This window comes from Nyctibius grandis, chromosome 3 (genome assembly GCF_013368605.1).
Source record: "Nyctibius grandis isolate bNycGra1 chromosome 3, bNycGra1.pri, whole genome shotgun sequence".
In the NCBI taxonomy this organism is placed as follows: domain Eukaryota; kingdom Metazoa; phylum Chordata; class Aves; order Nyctibiiformes; family Nyctibiidae; genus Nyctibius; species Nyctibius grandis.
In genome coordinates, this window is record NC_090660.1 from 37824487 (window position 1) to 37845149 (window position 20663).

Sequence of the window (20663 nt, forward strand, 5' to 3'; positions counted from 1 at the left end):
TGGTTGGCTACTGTATTACATTTACATAGTAATCACAGGTTTTAATTACTATCCAAAATGTTGAGCCATCAACCTATTATTCTTTGCTGGTTCTCCTTGCTTAGACCAGGGGTGAGGTTACTGGTGTTTTTATCTGTGAAAATGGAAGCAATGAATCAAATATGGGCTCCAGATTTTCTCCATCTCAACAAGACAAACAGAGTTTGCCTGCAGCAGTTCTTTGTGCACCTCACAACCAGAGCTGTGCCAGACTAGTGCAGATGGAAACTGAAAAATAACCCACTGCCTTAAGATCTACACCTGTTGCTGTTTGGAACTGAATTCCCAGTTTTGACTGACAAGTCGATCTAGAATCACCCAGTTATCTCCATTCCTGTATTAAACTAAGAGACTCTGCCTAAGCACTCCATGTACCATTTCCAACCACTAGCGGAACAAGAATATTTTTCATTTTGATTCATTTTGCTGCTGATATGCCTAGAATGATCCAGATCACTGCACTTTCTTTTGGAAAAAATTAACTTGATTTGAGCTTCATTACACAAGTTTCCCATCTGCAAAACAAACCTCCTGAAATGGAATGAATATTGTATTAACGTGTTCGCAGCAGGAAAATACTACTTTTTGCTACAATAAAGTAATGAAACTTAGTGTTCTAGTTTTTTATCTTGTAACCCTTGCTCCTGACACAGAATTAATCTTAGTTCTTACCTTTCCATATAGTTCTCTCCCCTCCAGTACCTGCCACCCCTTCCCTCCTGCCCTGTAACCATCCCCTGTTTCATACACCACAGAGGCCCGCTCTCCCAAGTGCTGGCCAGGCAGCCCATGTTCAAAGCTATACCTGCAGGGACCTGCCTGCCACAAAGAGTGTGCTGATGGGCCAGCTGGCTCTTCAGGCTAAAGAGGTAACAGTGTGCACACACTACAGCTTCTCCCTCAGTGGAGAACTATTTGGGGTCTTTCTTCCCTACTCAGCCCATGGTTTCCATGAAACCTTTGTCTATCCATGCCTTTCCCTCGGCAACCATGCTGACGTTGGCTAATGTAGACCAGAAGTTACGAATTGAGGGAAGGCAGGGAAGTGACCTCCCTAAAATTCTTCTCCTCGGGTAAAGGAATGGCATTTCCATACGATCAATGAGAAATCGTTAGTAACAAAGAGTGAAAAGAAACTAGTAGGCAAGTTTTTTAATACATTAAGACAAACCACTTTCAAAAGACTGCATACCTTGAAGACACAGAGCTGCTAGTTCAACAGCAGTTTCATACGGGCATTTCAGTCTTAAAAAGAAAAAAAAAAACAAGCTATAAAAATGTCTTTTTTTCTCAGTGAGTTCTTCTTGCAATAAAGCTAAAAAGTAGTCTGATATATGAAATGGAAACATTAACTTCCACAAGATCCCTTAAACCACAAGCTATTAATATGAAACACCTACAATTAATTTTTACTTGCATATGATTATTTCCTAATTTGGTACATTCTAATTAGCACTAAACACATGATAGGCTCCACCATAAAACAAGCTTGAACTAACAGAGACAACACTAAATCGACTAAGAAATCATTTTTGCTCCAACACTGTAGAACATGTGGGTTTGTTTTTTTTTTGGTTTTGTAATTAAAGAAAAAATAGAGCAGGTGTGAATTTATTGGCTAGGGTGAGACTATAAACACACAAAAGATTTTTGCAGGGTTGACCTGTACAGAAAGTGTTGCACTTTATCATCTTTTCCTCCTCTATTTTACCTACCATACTGAAAAATATGGCAAGTCCATGTTACATTTTCAAGTCACAAAAATCAGAGGACAGTCTTTGCTCTCTTTATACATTTCCATCACCTGGTCAATCCATCAAAGGTCTTTACCCATTCTATTTGTCAATAATACAGTCATGATGTACACAAAGCCATAGATCTCTGTATTCTAAAGGAAAAAAAATGCATGTGGAACTGTAAATCATGTTTATAATCATGAATACCATAAAGAATTAAAAAGATCACACCGCTGAAGTAAAATTTTAAATCATTAAGAGATTAACTATTACAAACACTTTAAATTACAGCTGCAATAGCAGAGAGGTACTTACTTCCCTGAAAGAATGTCTTGCCGAAGCTGTAATACAAACAGGTACCTGACAAAAAAAAATTCAGCAAGTCAAAAGTATATATAATGTCATCTTTCTAGCCGCGATGGCTGGAAAAATATCCCAATTCCTTGAGTAGTCACAGCATTTTCATTAACTTGCTCTTAAAAAAAAAAAAAAAAAAAAGGGCCTTTGGGATCACTCAGATACATCCTTCAACCTACAAAGTTCCTGTACCTTTCACTAAAATCAAAAAGAAAAGAACAATATTCACCTCCTGGCTGTGTTCAGGACATTGTCCAAAGCTTTGCTTTTTAGGGATGTGCGCTATCTGAGCATACACCACAGCAACCTAAATGTTATTGACACTCCAATGTTCTCCTGAACCGGGTCTTGCCCAATTCAAGCAAGAGTTGAACTACAAGATCTAGAGACAACAAGTAGATAAAGGCATGAGGACTTCAGGGCTACCTTCTCAAACAGAAACACAGAACATGGAAAAAGTCCAAACTGGGCAAAAGGAAAAGCTCATACTGAATTTTCACTTAAAATAGCAGAAAAGTTCTGAACAAAAGAAATCTGAATTCCACAGAGCCCACACATTTATTTAGGAGGCCAAGTACAATTTACAGCCTTCAAACTGTAATAGCTCTTGCTATTAACAATGAAGCTCTTGCTAATCTTCAGTTCTAGGCACGCTTCATGTTTTACAGCCACTCAAGAGTTGGGGTTTGAGGCACACAGAAGTGCTCCAAGGCTATGCAAAAGCTCTGTACAGGATGGGACGGCACAGGCAGGCTCTGCACTGCTCTGGACACTGTGAGGTGAGGCTTGCAATGATGAGTGACTCAAGAGAAGAAAGTATGAAGCGCTACTGAGAGGCAACCCAGTACACGTGAACGTAAACCTCTCCTATCTTTACAAAGGATGCTAGAAAGACAAAGTGTTTTTCATCACAGCGGATGTGCTGTGAACGTGGTGAAGGATGAATAGTTGGAATCAGACAGGAAAACAGAAATGAAAAAGAAGATGAAAAAGACTTCTCATGATACACTAAAGCAGATTCAGATTTATCCACGTTAACTCTGTGTCACATCCCTGATTCACATACTTGGCTAATACATGACTTGCCAATCAAACCTGGGTATTTGCGTGCATAGATTAAGGGTAGATGTGTATTTCCTGTTCTTCTTGTTTTCCCCTGATGATTCACAATCCCATGAACTCTTCTAAATTTGCAAGAAAAAAATCGGGGCAGTGCTTCTGTCAGTGTCAGCTGGCCTGTGCAGCGCTGCAGCTCTGCTCTGGTTGGTATGGCTTACTTACTCTCGTGCCTTTTCTGCACGCAGACTGACAAGCATCAGCATCTCAACTGGTGATATTCCAAATCAGCAAAATCCCTTAGAAAATTCTCCACAACACACACGTACAAACACACTCCTCTGTTGTTTTTCTAACTAAACTAAGTCATCAGGTCCCATAAAAGTGACAGAAGATGTCTTCCAAACTGCACTAGATTTCAACTGTGTTTTTAAATTGAAAAAAGACAGAGTGGGTAAAGGGTTTCAACATTTCCCCATGACTGTGCTAATTATGGGAATGTGAGGTTTACAGCTTTACTAGAAACTGGAGTCTACTAGAAAACAGGTCTCCAGAAGGAATTTCCAACACCTCCCCAACCAGGCCAGCTCATGGTTACTGTTAATGATCATTTTTCTTCCTCCTCTTACTCCCATTCCATTTCCACTTGGAACAATTATGAGTATATAGTTGTTAATCTTCATTTTTTTATTCAATGTGCTACATGGAAAACATGATCCAGCAGCATAAAGATTCTTAAAAAAACAGCAACATTCAAAATTACTTTCCCCAACAGAAAAGAAAAATGCAAATACTTTTTCACCATAAAATCAATTTCCAGCTCATTTTCCTTCCATAGTTTCACAGTGGTCTTCTGTCAAGCTTACAATTAAAAAAAAAATTGTTCATAGCACTGAAAATTTAGCTGACTAAAGTGTTTTCCTAATTAAAATAGTCTTCTGAAATGTCACCTTTCAGCAATAATTAGATCACGAAGTATCAGAGGTTAATACCTTCAGAGGAAACGTCTTACTCGATCACAGCAATGATCACATATCTCAGAAACCCACATCTCGCAGTGACTAGGATCATATGCTTCAGAAGATTAAGCAAGAAATCTTGTGGTAGACAGTAATGGAATAATTTGACCACAGGGGAAACGTAATACTTGTCAGACATGCACCCTGATGTACAAAGACTCACATAAATTTTCAGAAAATACATTATTCCTACCAATTTAACTGCATTTTCTCATTAGAGATGCCCAAAAATCAATCAGGTTTTTGGATTCTCTAAGATCTTATACTCAATTATATAAGTGGCAGGGAGTTCTATAGGTTAATTATACATTGTATAGGAATATGCCCTTTTGTTGAATTAACACTGTTGCACTAAATTGGTAATGGATATTAAAGCCTCCATGTCAGTATGGTAAGGTGGTGACAATCAGCTCTCTGATCTTGTCTCAGGCAGCAAAAAAAAAAAAAAAATACAGGGTCAACACAGCAGACAGGAGAGAAGACAGTAAACATATGCCTGCAGGCTTAAGTTTAATGTAAACATCACATGCACATGAACTACAACAATCAACAATCTTTAAACACCTTAGGCTGACTGGGAGTACAGTGATTATTGCCAAGCAAATTAGAAGACACAGAAAGTGCCCTACAGTGAGAAACAAAACAAAAAAAAAGAAAAAATAACAATAAGATAGATGATTATTATACAAAGACACGAAGTTGGCAGATACAAAAGATAAGTAAACCCTTTTCCTTCAGCTGCTCCTTTCCCAATTTTCAGAATATCCTCTAGATCACACCAGGGTGCTAAGAACCCAGCAAGGTATAGTCCTTACAGCCCAGAAAACAGCCTACTGGATTGAAACAGAAGACCTCCAGGTATTCTACAGTGACTTTGTACAGTGCAGTCTTCACACCTTTTGCACAACAGAGAACTTGTGGGGAACTGGAAGAGATTCAATCAACCAACTGTTAAGCAAGAACTCAAGCTGTCTATTCCCACAATTCTATGGATTCTGTACCATTATTAAATCACTTCCAAGTCTCAGAGCAAGGGGGACAAAGCAGAGCACTGGCGTTATAGCAGGACACGATGGAAAATCCTCTCAGAGGTATGGGAGGTGTCACTGGTATAAAGAGCAGCTGTCTCCCAGCTGCAGCTCTCTCCACCCAACGCTGCCTTTCTTTTCTAACTTCAAAGCACCAGGACACAGCATCTCCTACAGGCTAAAACACTTGGAGAGGCCCGTGAATGGTTTCTGGCAGCAAATAAAAAAGATGATGTTTCTCTGACAGTAGGAAAACACATGAGAAGTCAGACAAAATGACCACTCTTAGTAAGAAAGCTCAAATCACCTGCTTACAGTACCCTCATGTACCTTAGGTGTCTTATTTACCCCTCTGCCAGTCACCCAGTTAACCATGCATAGTTCCTACCTTGTAAACTCCTCATGAAGGTTGTTTGGTTCTGATGAATAGTACTTAATTCGAAAATGCAACGTGTACGGAGGTCCAACTGTATATGCAGAGATTTTAAATGGGGAAAAAAAAGTTTACACCAGTTGTGGTTCTGCTAAGGCAGAACAATAGTCACCACCCCACAACCCAAGAAACCCAAAGTGAAGTATGTTTTTCAAATTCTGCAAAGCAGCAAATATTTCACGTTTTTAAATTTAAAAATGCATGCAATAAAAAAAAATTATATTATTACCATACTTTATGATACTCTAATAATCAGATTAATCAAGTAACAGTCCATTTGGCAAACACATTTTTGTTCAAACAGGTGTGCCCCGCAGCACGCTGTGAATGACAGCAAGTTCCAGGGACACTGCCTGTTGGTGGGGCAGGGGGAGATGGAAGGGAGAGGGAGGGAGAGGGGGATGCTTCTTGTTACCAGGCACAAACATAACTCCAAAGAAAACCCCACCCAATAGATCAGCTTTCAATTGATACACGTGAATGAGAAAAGGTAAGATAAATAAGGTTAAAAGTGCTGGAGAGGACTCTGGAAGGCACCCATGAATACAGAAAGCTAACAAATCCCATGAAGTGGAGTTGCAAGAATTGTTGTTTTCTAATGCCAGAAGGTGAATGCTAGGTCTGACCTTCTGTGTAACACAGATAATAAAATGTTACCCAGCTACCATGAGACTGTGACCAATACATCCTTACCTGCCCAAGCCTCATCTTCCAGACCAACAGCCCACTAGTATATTAAGCGCTGGAAAAACTACTTTTTCACACCTTTCTAAGGTCTTCTGTAACACCACATCAACACACTATATACATGCCTATTAATGATCCATTTTACTAAACAACATGCAGCCAAAACTCTAATAATTAGAGCTTTGACGTTGTCTCCAACGATAGCTCCTAGAAGAGAGGTTGTAGTACTCTAGGCTGACAGGTAAGCACCACTGGTAAGGTCTGCATCAGTGAGATAATGACTCTTACCTGCCCACTGCTGGGGGAAAAAAAAAAAGAGCAGTGAGCAACATCCATCATGAAAGAGGAACTCTTCTCAAAGCACCTGCTGAATGCCAGGTAAAGAAAAGTATCCTGTTGTGAGACAGACCTTTACAACACTCAGCAAATTGCTTCCCTCTTCGGCATTCCTCAGGGCAGGGCTTGGACAATTTCTTTTTAAACCAGGCCCTTCACAGATCAAACACAGACAAAACAGTGCAACTGAACTGGTTGAAGGTGTTACAGAATCTCATTGATTTTCCACATTTTAAGACAGATCAAGAAAAGGACAAAGCTATCACAGAAAGCGCTCCTGCAAATCACTTAGTCACTTAAGGTAAAGCAGTCTGTGATGCAATGAAAAGTTGAGAGAAAGCCAATCACCAAAACCTTACTCATAGCAGCTATCTTTACCACCTGTGCTAGCAGACTGACACCCACACAACCGTGGGGTGAAAGCAAACTGTCCTAAAGGACTTTGAAGAACAACTCCACCATTTCAAAAAATTGTCTAGATAGTTGAATACTTATCAGAAAGAAAGGCAAAGCACCACTGGAGCAATTAAGATCCATCTCTGTGAGGTCCTGCAAGGGCGTCAACAATTTCCTAGCAAAACACTATATTTTAATCTCACAGAAGCGGTATTATCAGTTGGCCTATGGCTGCGGCCAACCTCAGGATATTAACAAAACACATTAGTGCCAATGCTGTACTGTACCCAAGCCTGCAACCGGATTATTAGAGATCCAGGAGCAACTTGCCTGCCTTAGCCAATTTCCACAAAAAGCTCAGTGGCCAAACCCAACTCCTCCACCCAAAACTCCCTTTGATGAAACAGCAGATGTACAAAAAAAGAGGTTAACCGTTACACAATGAAATATTTTCCATTTACTCTTAAAAAACAACCACAAACCAGGAAATCTGTTCTGGATCTGAAGCAGTGACAGAAACCGCAATCTGTGTCCAGGCAACCTTATTTCACAGATCAGACTGAAATTACCTGGCAACCTACCCTGCCTCAGACAAACAGCACATGTTTAACGAGGGCTACTGAAGGCTGGTCTATTGCTTATTAAGTGCTCTTGCATTTAGACATGACATAGTCAGCCAATTAGCTATTAAATTAAATCTATTTCCTAAGAAATATTTATTCCATTAAAGGCCACATTAAACATTCACATTCAAATACTCCAAGTTCAAATTCTTAAGGAAGTAACAAAATAAACAGGCAGAGACATGGTACTTACTTTTTATTTGCTTCTTAATGAATTTTGAATGGTCCAACCAGTGCTAAAAAAAGAAAATCCACATGTAAAAGCAGCTCCATTTCCAAATTTTGTTGGCACAATAAACAAATTACAGTACAATTTAACAGATAAAAATATCTTAAAAATGAAATATTGCCATATTTATTTGCTAAACTTCTACACATTTGCAGAAGTGTTTATTTGCACATTTACCAACTTACCTTCTTTCATGAGGGAAGGCTTGACTTACAAATGCATCAGTACTGCCAGAGAAGTTTCACTCTTCCAGAGAGGAAACCTCAACATCCAAAGCCACAAAGCAGTGGTGTCTAATGAAAATACCCTTTTGTCCTCAGGTTTAACTGCTGCCCAAGTGCCCCTGAGGGCAGCAGGCCAAACCCCTGGGTTTCACTCTCCTTTCAACTCCCCTGTTTGATGGAGACCCTCCAGACCCTGTGCTATCCCACCTTCCACTGCTCCATAGCCAAGTTTTTTCAAGATAGGGATGAAGACTTAACCCCCACTAAAAGCATTTGGGTAACATTGATGCATACCCTCCTCCCCTTTTTAAACTAATGGAAAAAAATCTTGAATAGATGCAACTATGACGACAAAAAAGTATGCTTCCCAGCAAAGTTTATGCACTCTCTTGTCAGTGGCAAGTTGCATCTACAAAAGAGTATTAATAAATGCACTCTGGTGTAAATTTAGCTGAAATCTTTGACTGTCTCTGGGCAACGTCCTACACAAGGCTGCAATTTGATCTGAAGCAACCCCACGTAAATGCTCCTGTTGCACAAGGTAATAAAACAGCATTTGGACTTCCTTGAAATACATGTTTTTCTATCTTTATGTAAATATTTATTTTAAAATAATAAACTGGGTACTATGGAACAAAATCTTGGGAGAAAAAAAACTCTTCCTTCTTCCCTATTAAAGTACTCATGCTTTCAGAAAAAGGAGACTCTCTGAATGACTACTTACCATTCCACTAACACTGCACTACCATGGCTAAATAAATGTGAAAAATTATTTGTTTGATAGTAATGCTGGTATTTATTTACTAAGTATGTCCTAAGCCAAGGCAAAAATTTATTTATCACAGGTATAGAAGGGTATAGATCGAAAGTCTGACGACTTACGACCCTTGAGGTAAATAAATCTCACAAAAAAAAGGAGAGAGAGGAAAAGAAATGGAACAATTATGCTGAAGGTGCTTTTATTTGCATGAGACTTTCTAGACTCCCTTAGGTGAGGCTGCCAAGGAATCCATCCTTACAATCTGACAAATCTCTACCAGAATGGAAATAAAACATTACAGCAGCTCACACGAATATATTCCTTAGAGTTGCAAGTCATTTCTTCTGTCTCTGCTTTGCTCTCTTATGAAGAATTACACCACAAACCACAGCAGTTCATAGAAGCTTTGTGAAATTTCAGATTTTTAATAAGGAAAAAATATCAACATTGAAACTTTGTGTTTTGTTTTGTTTTGTTTTTTTTTTTACTGAAATTATACAAGTCTGTTACTTTCACACCTCCAGGGCAGATTAATTTTTTATGCTTCAAATAACTAGGTACAAAAATGTCTTTCTCCTCAATATTTACTTTGGCTAAAGATAAACCACTCACAAAGACAAATATAATGATTCCATTAAAAGAAAAGTTCTGCTTCATGTTAAAAAAAACTCAAACATCAATAACATCTACACTACAGGTAAAAGTCCTCCAATAACTTTTAATCTGTGGCTCATGTTAGTACCATGTTCAGAAATAAGCACTGCACAACCTGAACTACAATAATTCCCAATGAAGTAACAGCTGATAATCCCAATGTTGGAATGTGGTGTTCTAGGCATATTAAAATTCAAATAACAGCTAGTTTCAAACCGATTATTTGTAAATGTAAATACTTCAAAGAAGGTTTAAGAATAACTGACAAGACTCTAGGAGCTACTTTTGCAGACCATTAAATGAGACTACAGCCCAGACAGGACACTATCATTCACTCTCCGTACCCCAGCAGCCAGAGGCAGACTGCTCCAGGAGATAAAACATAGCAAGCGTTAAACACATCTCTCTTCAGAAGCAAGAATGAGCTGTCATTTTACCCCCATCCCACACTGCACATCATGGCTGCGTACGATGTGGCCACCACACAGAACACAAACTAAAAATACGGAGGTAGGACATGGACTGGCAGTATTATTGGCCCAGAGTTTCCAGGCCTGGCAGTTTACGTGTAGATTTGTGAACCAACACCAATGTAGAAGCCAGATATTTTGTGCAACTTCTGTGAAAAGCAGACTGAACATCAACACTCCTTTTGCCTCAGATAATGCTGGAGGGCTGCTTCACACCAAAAATCACACCGTCTTTTCAAATCACAGAATGGTTGGGATTGGAAGTGACCTCTGGAGATCATCCAGTCCAACCCCCTGCCAAAGCAGCTTCACCTAGAGCATGTTGCACAGGGTCATGTCCAGGCGGGTTTTGAATATCTCCAGAGAAAGACACTCCACAACCTCCCCGGGCATCCTGTTCCAGTGCTCTGTCACCCTCAAAGTAAAGAATTCCCTCTGTGCTCTAAAAAATTCACAGCATTCTAGCTAAAGCCAAAAAAAGGTTTGGGATTGGCTAGATACTGCGTGGTGACTCAAGGAGAGGAAAGTGAAAGCACTGAATCCTGAAATCTCACTAGAAAGCTGAATAAAACCAGATGGGACTTTTGCTCTCTCAGCACCTATGACTGTAGCTCTGCCTATCTTGTGCTCTGGCTAAACAACTGTACATCATTTCAGGATCCGAACACATCAAAGAAACTTAACTATGGATCTCGCAGTGTAGGACCAAGGCTAACCAGTCCTTTCAACTGTACAATGCCACATTCTCCACATCCAGTCTGGACTTGGAAGTATCAGTGCAGAACAAGGAGGAGGAAAGGGATTAATTGATTTAGGACTGTGTTATGATAGGAAGACAGTGTCTAAGCTACTTTGCCCACAGTAAGGGAAAAAAAATTCCAGACCTGGTCAAACTGCAGGGAATCAAGTTTCTATGATTACTTTAGAACAGAACAGAACATAACAGAATAAATAGTTCAGTTGGAATGGACCTACAACGGTCATCTAGTTCAACTGTCTGACCATATTACCAAGGGCATTGTCCAAATGCCTCTTAAACACTGACAGGCTTGGGGCATCAACCACCTCTCTAGGAAGCCTGTTCCACTGTTTGACCAGTCCCTCGGTAAAGAAATGCTTCCAAATGTCCAGTCTAAATCTCCCCTGGTGCAGCTTTGAACCATTCACATGTGTTCTATCGCTGGATCCCAGGGAGAAGAGATCAGCACCTCTCTCTCCCCTTCCCCTCCTCAGGAAGCTGTGGAGAGCAATGAGGTCAATCCTTTAATTCTGTCAGGTAAACTGGAAGTTCAAATGCTGGATTAACTTCCATTTATTCCTGTTTAATCCCAGTATACCTTCTTCACTTTGCCAAATGAATGATGTTTCCTATGGTATCAACTTACATAAAACAGTAGTCACTGGTTGGGATTTATGTATTGAAAACACACACCAATCAATTCCACATAAAAGAAACACTGTTTTTAAGAAAGACTTCTTAAAAAACTGGAAGCACATATTTATCTCAGCATGCTCTCCTGTTGATCACTCACTTTATCTAACTGAAGAGGAAAAAATAAGCACCTCAACACTTCATTAAGTGTTAGCAACCAATATTTTCTCAAAATAGTCACACAGCAAGGGAAAGATGTATTTGTGTCAAGATATAGCAGATAAACTACAGCTACTGGAGCAGTCTATGTAAGGACCACAGTGACTGCCAAATGAAGACTGAAAAGGGGAATATCACAGGTTGACACAAACCCATAATACACCTGAGCTTTGCAAATTCCACCGCCTCTCTACTTGCTTGCTAAAAGAACGAAAAATCCTTGTCTTGATCTATACAGCACTCAAAGATGACCTGAAAAGAAAAACAAAAAAAGTAATAGTGTTTGATCCTTTTTGGTTGGCTTGCTTTGCTAGTTTAAAATGCATGAAGAACATCTTGAATAGACTGTTTTCCCTTATGCTTATTTATATACTTAACTATCAGTAAGAGAAAGCCCATCCTTACTGGAAGTTTTATTTGCTCTCTGAAAAATATTGCTTAAATGCTTTCTCAAGCCTTACCTGGAGGTACAGGAGGGAGAACCATGCTAAATGCTCAGGTTCAGAAAAGAAGGTGCACTAAACAAAAGCTGGCACCTTTAAAACCAGAAGTCAGTTACCCCTTCAACTGTCTTGCTGTCTGATTTCCTAGGCACCTGAATCCTGCCAAGCTGTTTGCCAATAGCCACATGGCCTTCTAAAGCAGAGAGGATAAAAACGTATGTAACACATGGGAGGAAGGCATCACTAAATCCAAGTCAATAAAAACCCTACCCACCAAACCACAGTTTGGGGACTTCTCTACACCTATAAAGTTAAAAAGTAACAAAGGAGAAAAAGCCCTTTCCTCTTTTCTTCTGAAGGTCACCTTTTAAATATTATTATGGTAGTAACAGAAAACCAAACGAGAATTGGGGTCATGTAGAAACTCAGGGACTACACAAGCACATACTTAGAAAAGGTATAAGCTCCCAAGAGTTTACAGCTTAAAAGAGTGAGAAGATTGTTCTTTACACTCTATAAGTTTCTTTGATGCATCCTACAAAAGTTAGGTTCCTCTTGAAAATGTAGATGCAGAGAAAAACTACTTTTAGATAAATTGCTCAGATATGACTCAAGATTCAATGAACACCAGAGGTGATACTAGTTAGTATTTTCAACAGGAAGCAGGGTGATGGGACACAATGCACCTCCGGTTACTAATAACTTCAAACTGGAGGGCGGGGGAGGGAGAGAGAGAGAGTTGGGACACAGAAAGGCATTTCTAAACTGGCTGGAGAAGTTATTGAAATAAGGATTCTGCGAGATCAACATGGACAAATTACAGCACTCCCAAATTACAAGCGGAGTCCCAAGGGAGAGGGGAGGAGAGCGCCTGGCTTCCATTGGGCTGCTGTGCCAGGGTGACAGGAGGAAACTCTCAGAGGGCCACCGAGGTCCTTGGGGCCTGGAGGTGGGAGTTTTTCAGTCTGAGGACAAGAAACCTACTCAAGGGGTGACTGAAGATGACACCACACCCTCTGCAGCAGTGCACAACAAATAGCAACAGATCAAGCAAAGAAGTTAGAGAGACAGCTTTTGCTTTGGTGTGGTGGTTTGACCTTGGCTGGCCACCAGGTGCCCACCAAGCCGCTCTATCACTCTTCCTCCTCAACTGGACAGGGGGAGTAAACACGGCGACAGGCTCGCGGGTCAAGATAAGGACAGGGATATCACTCAGCAACTACCGTCACTGGAAAAACAGTCTCAACTCAGGGAAATTAATTTAACTTATTACCAATCAAACTGTAGTAGGATAATGAGAAACAAGAACACAACTTAAAATACCTTCCCTCCACCCCTTCCTTCTTCCCAGGCTCAACTTCATTCCCAATTTCCCTCCCTCCTGCCCCCATGCAGCACAGGGGGACAGGGAATGGGGGTAGCGGTCAGTTTATCACGTGTTGCCTCTGCCATTCCTTCCTCCTCACATTCTTCCCGTAATCCAGCGCGGGGTCTCTCCCACGGGAGATAGTCCTGCACAAACTTCTCCAACGTGGTTCCTTCCCATGGGCTGCAGGTCTTCATGAACTGTTCCAGCATGGGTCCTTTCCACAGGGTGCAGTCCTTCAGGAACAGACGGCTCCTGCGTGGGTCCCCCACGGGGCGTCAGTTCTTGCCAGCAAACCTGCTCCAGCCTAGGCTCCTCTCCCCATGGGTTCACAGGTCCTGCCAGGAGCCTGCTCCAGCACGGGCTTCCCATGGGGTCACAGCCTCCTTCAGGCACATCCATCTGCTCCGGCATGGGGTCCTCCACGGGCTGTAGGTGGATATCTGCTTCATCGTTAACCTCCATGGGCTGCAGGGGGATAATCCTAGTCATCATGATCTTCTCCACAGGCTGCACAGGAATCTCTGCTCCAGCTCCTGGAGCACCTCCTCCCCCTTCTTCTTCACTGACCTTGGTGTCTGCATAGCTGTTTCTCTCATACATTCTCACTTCTTTCTCTCAGCTGCTGTTGCGCAGCAGTTGTTACCCCTTCTTAAATATGTTATCACAGAGGCATTACCAACATTGCTGACAGGCTCAGCTTTAGCCAGTGGTGGGTCTGTCTTGGAGCTGGCTGGAACTGGCTCTGTCCGACATGGGGATAGCTTCTGGAATCTTCTATCAGAAGCAACCCCGACAGTCCCCTTGCTACCAAAACCTTGCCAGGCAAACCCAATACATTTGGAGAAGCAGTTCTGCCAGAAAGACTGCAGTTCTGCCCAGGAGTAGTACTGGATTTCACCCTTTAGGTCCCTTCTAGCTGCTTCATTGGAAGTCCTTTTCAAGAGTGGGCAATAAACAAGAACAAAAACCTCAACCACTAAACCACCAAAAGTCCAGTAAAAATACTTTCCTCCTCTCTTATTTGGCCCTTTGGTGACTGCATCTGGACTCCTGTGTCCCCTCCTGGACTCCCCAGTCCAGGAAAGACACCGATGAGTGTGGTGTGGGCGCAGCGCAGGGCCTTTGGGATGGTGAGGGGCTGGAGCACGCGAGGGCAGGCTGAGGGAGCTGCCTCTGGTCTGCATCGAGAATGAAGGCTCAGGGGTGGACCTGAATGGTGACTTCAGCTGCCTGCTGGGAGGCTGTAGAGAAGATGAAGACTGACTTCTCAGAGGTACTCCATGGTGGAAGGACAAGTGGCATCAGACCCAGGAGAAATCACAGCTAGACAGAAGGAAAAGATTGTCACCATGAGGCTGCTCAGACAAAGCACAGCTGCCCAGAGGGACTGTGGAGCCTCTGTCCTTGAGGGTATTCAAATGTGACTGAAGAAAGCCCTGAGAAACCAGATCCAACTGGGGCTGCTCTGAGCAGGAGCTTGGATATATGCACCCCCTTCAACAGACAAGTTTTGGAGGCATCTTTCAGGATGCTCCTCTACAATCTCATCTACCTGACTTGAAGGAAAGAAAAGAAAAAAAAAAAAGAAAAAAGAGGAATGCATCTTCTGCATTCACGCCGTAAGACCAGGCTGGGATTAATGAGGTTTGCGTTTGGACTCAGATGAGACCAACTTTTCATAAAATACTGGCAGGATCTTAAAACTACAAGAGTTTCAAGCTCGGTGGCTCAGTCTTTAGACCCTCCTCAGATATGGCTGTCACCATCTTGTTGAACAGAGCCCAGGCACAGTGGTATAGTGCCACGTCAGTGCTGTTGGAGGTGTCAGGAGGAACCTGATCAAAGTGTGAAGTTATACCAGTTTTCTAAATTGTATCTGCTCTGAACAAGGCACTGGACCAGCTGACCTCCAGCAGCCCCTTTTAATCAACTTTATTCTGTGTGTTAGCAGTTGAACAGGAACAACAACCCCATGCAACGCTACAGGCTTGGGGAAGAGTGGCTGGAAAGCTGCCTGGCAGAAAAGAACCTGGGGGTGTTGGTCGACAGTCAGCTGAACATGAGCCAGCAGTGTGCCCAGGTGGCCGAGAAGGCCAACAGCATCCTGGCTTGTATCAGAAATAGTGTGGCCAGCAGCACTAGGGAAGTGATCGTCCCCCTGTACTCGACACTGGTGAGGCCTCACCTTGAGTACTGTGTTCAGTTTTGGGCCCCTCATTACAAGAAAGACATTGAGGTGCTGGAGCGAGTCCAAAAAAGGACAACAAAGCTGGTGAAGGGTCTGGAGCACAAGTCTTATCAGGAGCGGTTGAGGGAACTGGGGTTGTTTAGCCTGGTGGAAAGGAGGCTCAGGGGAGACCTTATCGCTCTTCACAACTACCTGAAAGGTGGTTGGTGGGTGTTAGTCTCTTCTCCCAAGTAACAAGCAACAGGACGAGAGGGAACGGCCTCCAGTTGCGCCAGGGGAAGTTTAGATTGGATATCAAGAAAAATTTCTTTCACTGAAAGGGTTGTCAAGCATTGGAACAGGCTGCCCAGGGAAGTGGTGGAGTCACCATCCCTGGAGGTATTTAAAAGACAAGTAGATGTGGTGCTTAGGGACATGGTTCAGTGGTGGACTTGACAGTGCTAGGTTAACAGTTGGACTTGACGATCTTAAAGGTCCTTTCCAACCAAAACGATTCTATGATTCTATGAAAACAGCAGCTCTCACGTAAAGTTCTCTCCTGCCCTGTGAAGGCAGCTACTTCCCAAAAGTTAGAAGCAGTGTTGACAGTGCAAGCAATACTGTCCAGTGGCAGAAGGGCAGATGGAGCTGTGGTAAGAAAGCTCTGCATTGGGATCTTGGCAAGTACAAGGCCACAGATGCTAATTCCAGAGCCCTGAAGGCACCGACAGGCCTTAATGGCTCTTACCAGCCCTATCTGGGACCTCCAACTACACATCCTGTGGCGTTCAGGAAAGCCTTGTGTGTCCCAGACTGCGTCTGCACAGAGTCATCTCAGATGCATGCCAATACATGACGTGGTTTATCTGCATAAACTACACATGAATAATGGAGAGCTATATGAACATCGTTCAAGACCACTGTCCCAGGGCACACAATGGCTTTCAGGCCACAGAACCCCACGCCCAAACCTGCCTTATTTGGCCACATGCATTGGCCACAGTCACAAATGCCATTGCAGTGGCCTCCTGCTGTCATCAGCCACCTCACCTCCTTTTGCTGCAGCCCTATAAAAACAGGGGCCCCTGCAGTTGGCCCACAGTCTGCCAAGCTTCGAGTCCCTCGGGTGCCAAGCATGGCTGGACGGAAGAGGAGCTGGAGCAGTGAGGTGGGTGGTTGCCCACCTTGGCGTGGGATGGCACAGAGACAGTTCCCCTAACTGTGGAGGAGGAAGGCACCACCCAGGAAGAGGAAGCACAATCAGCAGAGGAGGAGGAACATCACCCTCATGGCACAAGCACGATCGGCCTTGCTTTTGCAATCAACGGCATGCAGCGCATGGCTGTAGGCCCACCAGGGAACAGCATGGAGTCCAGACATGTCTGCCTGCTGGGGAATGGTATGAGGCCCAGGCATGTCAACCCACTGAAGAACAATGTGCAGCCCATGGATGTCAATCCACCAAGGCATGGCATGTGGCTGATGGCTCCCAATCCGCCAGAGAACAGCATGGAACCCATGGAGGTCGATCTACCTCAAGACCAAGAAGATTCAACGGAAGTGGGTCCACCTGCCACAGCAATGACCTGGCACTACAGCAACACACCATGGCTCCTTCTGTGAGACTGCACCAACAGCACCACAGGATCACCTGACTAGCTCCCTACCTGGCCCAGCCTCTGCACCCAACAGTAGCTGGGAGAAGACAAACTCTGTGGACATCCCACAGGCTCACCTGCAACATCCCCCACCAATAAACAGTTCTTTTGTTGATTCGCAAGGGTTGTGTGGGCCCTTCTTTCCCATTCCCCACCACCACCCCTCCTGAAGAGGTGCCATCTCTTCTGCACTGAGCCCTGAGGTAGAGCAGAGGAGAGGGCCTGGCTTCCATCAAGCTGCTGCCTTCCCCAGAGGGCAAAGGGAGATCCCCACCAGCTGTCCTGCCTTTACCTCCTCCACCCCCCTACTCCCACCTTCCATTATGGTTGGTAACCTAATGAACTGACAAGGAGTTTATTTCTCTACACCTTTTTTGTTTTAATGTGACAACTACTTTTAAGTTTCCATAAATGGCAAAGGCACACAAGACTTTCCATAGGATTATGTTCTCTACAGAGAAACCTCTACTTGCACTGAAAGAAAGTTTTTGGAGTCCACTAGCAGATGGGGTAGAGGCATTAATAATGATCTAACAAGTGCAGGTAAATAAGATATCAGCCGAAAACAATTTCTGTCACATTCCTAGAGTACAGAAGTTCCCAAATACACTACAAATTGGCTGGTACCATGAATAGAGGCAACCGCCCTCCAAATTAAAAACCAAAAATGCTGCAACAGCTGCTGGTACTGATAATGTTATAGATGTAAGCTAAGAAAAATATTTAAACACGACCAGTATTTGAAAGAAAAAGGTCTTCTATTCCTCTGATGCAAGAAAAGTACTAGGAGTATGCCAGCAATTTTCAATCCTTCACTAAGTAAGCTCCTAAAAATGTTCCACTGGAGATGAAGACTCTTGTACAGGAAATTCAAAGCTGCTGACAGTAGCTTTGTTTTTTCCTTAGTTCACTATTGTAAAGTCCTTACAAACAGTCCATGGTACCTTGTGGTCTCCAATTCCAGGCTGAAAAAGTACCTTAGTATGTAATCATCAGAAAGGAGCTCAAAAATTGTAACAACTACATACATCTCAAAGGCAACACAGATGTCTATATTTCATGCCTGTTTAGAGCACAAAAAAAAACAGGAACAGGTTAGTCCCTGTTCCAGGTGTCCTGTTTTCTAATAACAGTGTGTTGAGGCCCAGATGCAGAGCGTTTTGTTGGTGCTTTTCTAGAGGCTAGAAGGAGTTGGGAAGAGAACCCTACCTGGCCACAGGAAAAGTACAGGATGACATCAAGTTAAAATGCTCAAGGCCTACAAAAGAGCCATTTGAAGGAACCACAAAAAGCACAAGCGAGTCACACATGCAATTATCATGATGTCAGAAACAATTTGAAAGAGAAAATTTAGCAACGCAATGTTTTGCACGAACCTTCACGAAACCAGTTCTTACCATTTTTAGTATGCAAACAGCCTCTGAATAAACGTGTAAAAGAATGTGGCCAGGGGTACCTCTTATCACAATTTCAATACAGAACAGCTCCTGAAAACTTTGGCCTTGTCAACGCGCTGGGTTTTGTGGGTTTTTCAATATACTGACATATTCAATCAAAAAGTCTGACGTTCAGCATCCAGATTCCACAACTATATGATCTAAGCAACCTCTTAAATGAGGTTACTAGTTTCAACTGGATCTTGGAAAAATCTCACTGTATGCAGTTCCACATGTCTTTCTTCTGCAATCAAGGATCCCTACAAATACTACTGTAAGTTATAAAATGTTGATGACTGTTGGCAAACATGCTTCTGTGAAATAGCAATGCTAGGCGTTCAGCTGTCCTGTGCCACCTCTGCAATTCACCCTGTCTCCCTAGAGACACCATGACCACTGTTATCAGGAGACAGTAAGGTCCTTCTTTGCTCACCTCCACAGCTGGACTGACTCAGCTCTAACTTGCACTCCAGTGAAAGGTTCCCCTTTTCATGAAAAGACCCTCAAACGCTTCAGCTATTCTTATCTCCTGCCCTTCCAGAGTTCTTAGTAAGACCAGCAACTCAATTCATTTTAAACAAAGGAGAAGTACTTTTCTCCTGCATCTTCTGAATGTATCAAACAACCCATCTGTGCTGAGGTTTGCCATCCATTATTCTTCTGTTGCAAACACTGCTGTTCTTCTGAAGAATCCACTTCATCTTTACTGGACACACTCTGCTCACCCTTGCATGCTTTTGTGAAACCACTCAAGTGCATGCATCTTTTTCCAATGACCAAGTGTAGTACCAGCTCATCTTTGCCATAGAAAAACTATGTTCAGCCACTGTTTTTTGTGGACTCCAGTTTTATGATCCCCATGCCTTCATTTTTCCCCACCACTTACTTCTGTTTCTAACCTTTAATACTTGAAGTAATATGAATGTCCTATGGCATCCATTCTGCGAGAGAAGTCTCAATCATAAAAGTAATTCTCTGGCCAACTGTAACTACTGTATGGAACAGAGCAAAAGTTAGTCTAAGACTTTTAAGTGAAATGCGCTCAAAAACAGCCATTTGTGTCTCCATGTGCACTGGAATTTTCCTGAGTGCAAGCTCTGCAAGTGGAACTGCAACGCTTCAAGCCACACTTCACACCTCCAGGCTTTGGTAAGGCTCTGAGAGCAACACATCCCTACATACTTACTGGCCTTCAGAGAAGGTTTGATCCCTACAGCAGCCTCAGCAGTGACCATGAACTAAAACACAGTTTTGGCTACCAGGAAGTGGTAAATAAAATTTTATTTGCAAAAAAGCCTAATTGCCTTAATTTTGTCATTTATTTTAACTTAATTAAAGCTAGCAGATAAACACAAGCAACTGGAGGCTAATTTTTTTCCAGAAAGTACTCACTTAAGACCACAGCACAAAGGTGTCAGTAGCATTGCTTAAGACTTCAGTTCATCACTAACAGAAATATACACCTGTGTTATCTTAAACCAAAATTGGTCAGAAGGACTCTTAAAGACACTGAACTCAAAAGTAAAAAGCTCTCAGGGACATCAAAGGCAGCAGGATTACACCCTTTTGTTCCTGCTAGGGTCACAGAGCCACAATTATTTGCAACTGCAACAAAGCAGTTCTGTTTAATTAAAAAAAAATTCTTTCAAACATATCTGTGGCATATGATTTCAGTTGGATTTAATACCACAGAAAGTCTAGAAGGACTTTTTTTAAAACAAACTGGTTTTAGCCAGAATAAGATTTTGCCTCCTACAGTTCAAAACAACATGAAAATTTATTTGCAGAAACTCCTTCCCGTTCTGCGAAGTTCCCGAGATCTGCCCTTTGATCTTGATTTTGAAGAACATTTATCCTGTTTTCAGAATATACCTGCTGATTTTTAGTCCCAATTAATTGCCAAGTTGCTTAAATAAACAGCTAGCTTTTAATGAAGGGAAACTCTAATCTCC

At 42.4% G+C, this 20663-nt stretch overlaps 1 protein-coding gene across 2 annotated transcripts in view; it reads right to left on the reverse strand.

Annotated features, from left to right (window-relative positions):
- The window catches only part of EPB41L4B (erythrocyte membrane protein band 4.1 like 4B), a 186699-nt gene that overhangs the window by 103643 nt on the left and 62393 nt on the right, over positions 1-20663 (reverse strand). For both annotated transcript variants that reach the window (XM_068396115.1, XM_068396116.1), the window contains exons 3-6: positions 7904-7946; positions 5624-5702; positions 2091-2135; positions 1232-1284 (exon numbers count right to left, since the gene is read on the reverse strand). In XM_068396115.1, the coding sequence (XP_068252216.1) occupies positions 1232-1284; positions 2091-2135; positions 5624-5702; positions 7904-7946 (220 nt within the window). The remainder of the gene's footprint in view (positions 1-1231; positions 1285-2090; positions 2136-5623; positions 5703-7903; positions 7947-20663) is intronic.